The sequence below is a fragment of the Silene latifolia genome, chromosome 6 (genome assembly GCF_048544455.1).
Source record: "Silene latifolia isolate original U9 population chromosome 6, ASM4854445v1, whole genome shotgun sequence".
Lineage (NCBI taxonomy): Eukaryota > Viridiplantae > Streptophyta > Magnoliopsida > Caryophyllales > Caryophyllaceae > Silene > Silene latifolia.
The window spans coordinates 17,786,349-17,793,280 of NC_133531.1; the positions used below are offsets into that span (position 1 = coordinate 17,786,349).

The 6,932-nt window shown below is 36.6% G+C and overlaps 1 protein-coding gene across 1 annotated transcript; it reads left to right on the plus strand.

Moving 5' to 3' along the window:
• The first annotated feature begins 3,304 nt into the window (after window positions 1-3,304).
• Window positions 3,305-4,510, plus strand: LOC141587672 (F-box/kelch-repeat protein At3g23880-like). The gene has a single exon (XM_074409146.1). The coding sequence runs from the start codon at window positions 3,305-3,307 to the stop codon at window positions 4,508-4,510; it is 1,206 nt and encodes a 401-aa protein (XP_074265247.1).
• Window positions 4,511-6,932: the final 2,422 nt, after the last annotated feature.

The window sequence follows — 6,932 nt, forward strand, 5'->3', positions numbered from 1 at the left end:
TGGCTCATAACCCGCAGTGGCGAGCCGATTATAGTTTGGCTCATAACCCGCAGTGGCGAGCCGGGCATACCAAAATGTCGAGGATTATAGTTTGGCTCATAACCCGATGGCGGCAGGGCATACTTGTATGCCGAGGATTATAGGATGACTCATAACCCGCAGTGGTGAGCCGAGAATAAGAAAATGCCTTTATTAGTCGTATGAGGTAGAGTGAATCCTACCTCAGCCAGTTATTAGATACTCTTGGTAGCCACTAGATAATCTTGTTAGATGCTAACATATAGAGGTGTACACATTAAGGCTATGGCCAGTCTTGTTAGCTCCTTAGTCTCGAGGAAGTAAAAGGCTCTTATGTGCTAGTCGAATTGTCTTCTGACCAACCAACCATTTTGTAGAGATAAAGTTAGTTCATTTGTTTTATCATTGGAAATACTAAACTAATTAAAGAATTCTCTCCTTCCTTTACTTTAGCTCTAATATTTAAATTGCCAAGAGGTAGTATCCATTATTCAGCTCGTGTTTATCCCATTTGGGCTACTTGTCATGATGACGGTTTATTTTCAGGTGACTTTGACTTCCACTACTGTCAAAAGATTTTCAAGACGAGCTTTTGATTAAAGACTTTGTAAAAGTTTTATTTCATTTTGTATCATTTTGTATAAAAAGCATTTTGTAAAGAGACTTTGTATATTGATTATAATATTCCCGTATTTCGGTAAATTTGTAATGAAAATGTAAATTTTTATTAGTCGAAAAACGGAGGTGTTACAATATCGGTGTATAGTTTAGGAAAATAATATCATAGGCCATATCATATATCTCATATTAGTTCATCTTCAACTCTTCTACGTAATAAAGACATGAAACAAATAGAAAATAACGTAAATAGATACAGAATATAATGTTTTTGATGGAATCTCTCAAAATAATCATATAGTATGCAAAAATATAAATAGAAGTAAGACAAATATAAGTTAATAATCATCTTTTCACACACCTCCACATTAATATGATATAATTATAATTTTATTATCCTGCAAAAACCAAATGAGGTTTTTACTTCAAGTTGTTGTCTTTCTATTACTGTGAATTGATTTCTTCTAATTTGACAAAATTTCATTAGGTTTCGATTCACATTGGGCCTTCACGAGCACTTGGACGTATTTTTCTCTCCCCGTTTGTGGATAAACGTTTTCTTAATTACGTTTCTTTATATATTAACATGCGTTTATGTGTTCAAATTGTAAAGCCAATTGAATTTTTTTATTCGGTTTGATCAATTAGAAAAACATCTTAAAAATATTATCAAATGACATTTTCAAGGAAATTTTAGCATAAAAAATGTTAAGTTTACACTACCTTTTCATAAATATTCCAAGTTTTAACCACCCACGGGATTGCAAGGGACATAAGGTCAACTTGAATGGCAAGTAATACACTCAAAAGGGGTCTCTAAATTATCTCGGGCAATCCAACCAATACACACCAAAAGAGCACATGGCTACATTCATTTTGTGCCAGGGGAATCAGGATGGGCGTAATAGATTGGGTTAACAGGTGTTTGAGGCCAGGTTTTAAAAGTGTTGGCAATAGACCAAAAAAAGTAATGGAAATGTATAGAATAAAGTCACTGCGGGACCAAGGGATTTAATACTGAGTTGATTACAACCACCAAAAGATTAAAGGGAAAAGATTAGAGTAAATCAAGACGAGTTGAAGTGATTAAGATTTTAAAACAGTCTAGGATGAAGGTCAAATTAAAGGAGTAGAAAATAAGCGGGAGCCGACAAAACAAGGTACAAAACGAGGGACAGACCCACACAATGTGGATGATGCTCTTAGAATGACGGTAGCACATGTTGAAGAAGGCGAAACAGGCAAACCTCGAGAGGAGAGACTAACATTATGTGGGAGTATACCCCTACCAAACAAGCTACAAGAAAAGAAAATTACGATGCTTGGTACATGTGCAATATAATCATATACGGTTGGCCATAAAAAGATGGGTAAGGTGAGGGGTAAGAGCACTCTTTAGAATAAAACAAGCCTAACGAGAAACTTTTAAAGTAGCACTGAAAGTTGATATAAAAGTCACAATAGGGCTAAAAAGAAATTGAGTAACAAGAATATTTTGATGATGAAAAAAGAGAGCACATTAAACTCATTGTCAGAAACGTTTCAAGAGACATTGACAATAATAAAGATATGAAATACATGGTTGAGGTGAGGAGGATAGGTCCAAAAAGACAGCAAGTCTCATTGAAGACGAGCATATTTGTCACAAGCTGAAGACATGTCAAGTAATACCCAAGTGGCTAGATAAAAACAAAAGCATATGAGAATTTGTGCCAAAAAGAAGGGATCTAAGAGCACCCACAATAGAGAGGAGGTTACCTTCCTCTTATTTTTTCACTCACCCTCTATTTTTATGACACCTCAATATCTTTTCATTTACCTTATTTTTCATTATTATCATCCTCTTCCTTTATCTCCTCTAGTTTTCTTATCACAATAGAGAGGATCCTTTTAAATTGTTAATCTTACTTTAAATAATCTCATATTTTATAAATAAATAAATTATTAGACACAAAAAAAAAAAAATGGTTGGTTAGTGGGCATTAGGGTCAATGTTTACTTTCCTCTACTTTCCTCTAAAATTAGAGGAAGTAACCATCTTCCTCTTGCTAAGAGGACATGTAACATATGTCTCACAATAGAGAGGATGTCCTTTTAGAAGAGAGAGAGGGTTAAGAGGATGCTCAATCCTCTCTATTGTGGGTGCTCTAAGAGACTTAAGGGTATACTGTATGACTGCATCTATATTAGTCGTTTATCATACTTTAAATTCAAAGATCAAAAGAGAGGAGACGTGTACATACTGTATGTAACACATGCAATGCCAAACGAAATAAAATACAAATGGATTGTCATTTTTTGTTTTATCTTACCAATTAAACCTCTCCGAAAAAATATTTTATCCAATAAGTGTATTAGTTTAGCATTAACTACTATCTAAGCAATATTTATTGTTAATCAAATACGTTAGCATTATAATTGATCTATAATCCCTTTTACACAATAAAGACTAAAACATACTTACACATTTTACACTTAAGACAATTATTTTTAAATCCGTGCAACGCACGGACATCACGCTACGATTTTTATAAGGACGAAAGATTAATTTACCCTAAAATCAAATGAAAGGCAATACCATTTCCGTCCCCTTAAATCCCTCCTAATCTCCCATCCTCAACTAGTCAACTTCTCGCCGTTTACTGCGCAACTAAGTAATGTAAAAACAATGAAGAGAAGTAAGAATCCCACAACGTCATCTAAATTGCCCTATATTTCACCATGCAACTACTTACCACCTGAAGTTTGGACTCAGATCTTGTCAAACTTACCAGCGAAAACCCTATTAAAATCCAGGTGCGTATGTAAATCTTGGTGCTCTATTATCGATGATCCTGATTTCGCTCACATGCATTTCCAACATTCCCAAATCAATTCTGGGAATAATAATAAATTATTGGTAGCCCTCGAGGGTATGGGAGACTATGGGGATCAAGGGTATTTGTTGACAGTTCGTGATGCTCAAACTCTTGGTAAAATCGATCAAATTTTTGAAATACATTCGGACGAGTACCGTATTTTAGGTAGTTGTAATGGGTTGCTTTTAGTGAAAAGATCTGCTTTTCCTTATGACCGGGAAGAATTGAGATTGTGGAACCCTTGTATTCGCAAATCGTTGATACTTCCTACTTGCCCATTTCTCTCCTATTTGCCCGGCTTCCATAGTCGCTATTTGTTTGGGTTTGCCCCTCGTAGTAAGGATTATAAAGTGGTTGCGTTTGAATTGGACGATAGTCTGGGTAAAGGGCACGAAAAAGTTTATTTTTCAGTTTATACTCTCAGTAATCAACAATGGACTGTCCGAAATACTCTCAATACCAGTAATTTGAACACTAATAATACGTATGGGCTGTTTCATTATCTATCAACTGCTGTTTTCTTTCGAGGAGCAGCATACTGGCTTGGAAATAATGATAAACGAACACAGGCATTAACTCATCTTGCTTCCTTTGACTATGATAAGGAAAATGTCACCTTTTTGGAACTGCCTTTTAGTTGGGACCTAAACACAGTTAGGTTTCCGTTTCTTCTCGGAGAATCATTAGCTGTTTTCAGTATTTCGGTGGCCACTTCCAGCATCTGGGTGCTACAACAGGACAACAAAAAGGAGCCATGGACTTTATGGTTTTCGGGAAAATCAAGTGGGGATGGCTATCAAGTCTTCAGTTCGTGCTATATACAACGTCAACAAGTGTTCTATTGTGAGACTGATGGTGGCTATTTTGTTTGCGGGAACAACACTTATTATATAGGTAGTTGCCAAGTGGAGTCGTTCAAAAGATCTATGAGCTCTCATTTAAACTTGGAAACGTATTCCGAGAGCTTGGTGTTGTTCAAAGGATACGGAACCCGTGATTTAAGGTCCTTCCCATGAATAAGAGAGTTTTGGCTGTTAGTCAACCAACCTTGAATATATCAATTGTGATCATTCCTCCTGCTCTTTGAGAAGCTAGAATTCTTGTTATTCTCGCATATTGCCTTAGCTAGCTTCTTTCTCCTTGGCATTCCTTGCCTGTGTATGTCTTGAATATTTTAGATACATGTTTACATCATGGTACTCATATTTTTATCTTTCATTCTCCCATTATTTAGATATTCTTCGTGATTGTTGATTTCTAATAGAATTCTTGATGGAATATAAGGTCACTTCTTCACCCATTTTCACAATTAAACAGCTGCCTATGTTAAAACCATTACTGAATATTAGCTGCAGCTTTGCAATATATATGAAACTCGCTGTCATTCTTGAGAATTAACCTGAAGTCAGATAAATTACGTTCGGAGTAATAGGGCTATAAATATTGGTACAAGTGATCCGAATTGGTTACTTGATATGTTCTGGTTAGTTTGTTCTTTTCAGCTCTAAGTTGCAGATGATGGTTTGAAGTAGGGCTGAGCATCAGTCCAAAACCGGACCGGACCGAAGACCGAAAATAATTTTTTTGTGGACCGAAGACCGGACCTAAAACTTTCGGTCTTGGACCGGACCAAACCCGAAATATTCGGTCCGGCCCGGTCTTAGACCGAAATGGACCTAGAACTAATTCTTTCACTATTTCGTGTATGATAATTACATTTAAGTTTCACTAAATTAAATGTCGATGAATAATTAGACGATTGTTTTTGAGAAAAAAATGCCCAATATTAATTTATAAAGTCATGTGGAGATAAAATGGTAATTTAGTTTATAGTATTCTAATGATAGTCTTTAGAAACATAAAATTCGGTCCATTTGGTCCGGACCTAAAATATGCGGGTTTGGTCTGGACCGGACCGAAGACCGAAAACTCAAAAAATGAGGACCGAGGACCGGACCTAAAAAATTCGATCCGGGTTTGGTCCAGACCAAATGGTCCGATCCGGTCCATTTTTCCGGTCCGGACCTAAACTTGCTCACCCCTAATTTGAAGTTTCACATCTTATTATATGAGTGATTCGTCCGCAAGGGGCTTTGGTTTTTTATGTTTGTTCATTTGAGTGTGCCTTTTCCTTGCAACGTGAAAATATCAATATGAATTGAAGCGAGAGTTACGAGAGTTGGGTATACAACCTCTTACCTCTGGTAAGCAATGTTTTTCCTTTGGAGGTAAACAGTTTAGTCGCTGTATTGTCTACTTAGTGTTCGTTCAGTGGTCACCTCATTGACAGTATTGTTATATTAGGTGGCAATGTAGCACGCCAGTTGATAAGGTTGTTTAGAGTGGTACCCATAAGTCCATAGCTCAAACTGTCCGCATCAAACTAGTCATTGTGGCTATTTAACCAATAAATAACCAGTTATATGGCACATTTTCTTCAGGTTTGTTGTAGTCTGTGGTTCAATTCAAAAGCTAATCTGCTGTCCTAATTCATCAGTTTGTTTGAACTACTTGCTTCAATAACTTTCTTTTGTCTATGCAACACAACAAAAGTATTAGATGTTTATATGGTGGAATATTGGTTGAACTGTCCAATATTGTAAATTGTCTTAATCTATTCTTTAGTACTTTTGTATTGCATTGTATTTTAATGTCTTGCTGAGCAGTTAAGTATTGTATGGTGATGGGGAGCTGTGAGCTCAGGATATTCTCCCAAGGCTGTCCGTCAAAACTCTGCTGAGATTCAGGTGCGTCTGTAGACTGGTGCTCTGTTGATGACCCTGGTTTCGGAGTAAGTAGGTTACAATACGTAGAGCTCTCACATTACAGAAAGTTACTCATCTCTTCAAAACTTCAGAATTATACAGGTTGCTAAGGAGTAGTAATGAGTTGGTTTTTCTGGGATTGGTCACCAGTTGAAACTTCGGAACCCCTTTGTTAAAAAATGTGCGCCTCCCCCTCTCTTATCCTTTCGCTGACAGTGAAGGTTAGTCTTAAAATTTCTTGTTCAAGAACCAGGGAGGTGTCGTTCACAATCTACTCATTCAATGGTGTGTGGAGGACCAAAATCTGTAGAGAGATAGCTTTCTCCAAACATGATTTTATAGAGGGAATAGGTTTTATTTACTTTCAAGGAGCTGCATATTGGAGTGAATATGATCCCTTTTCACACATTAGTACATTACAGAGTTTCGCCTTGAGCTGATTATGGAGTACGAAACATTGTTTGCTAAACTTTTCTACTGTAATTGGCCAGTTTTACTATTAATTGTTAGCATATTTTTTAGCTGCTTTTCTACTTTTGTTGAATGGCAAGTGATTCTATATGAACTATGATTGGAGGTTTTCGGTGGAGTGAGATGCAATCGGAGATATTAACGCAGCTACGGCGCAATATGCTACGAGTACAGGGGATATTATCAACGATGGCATCACTTC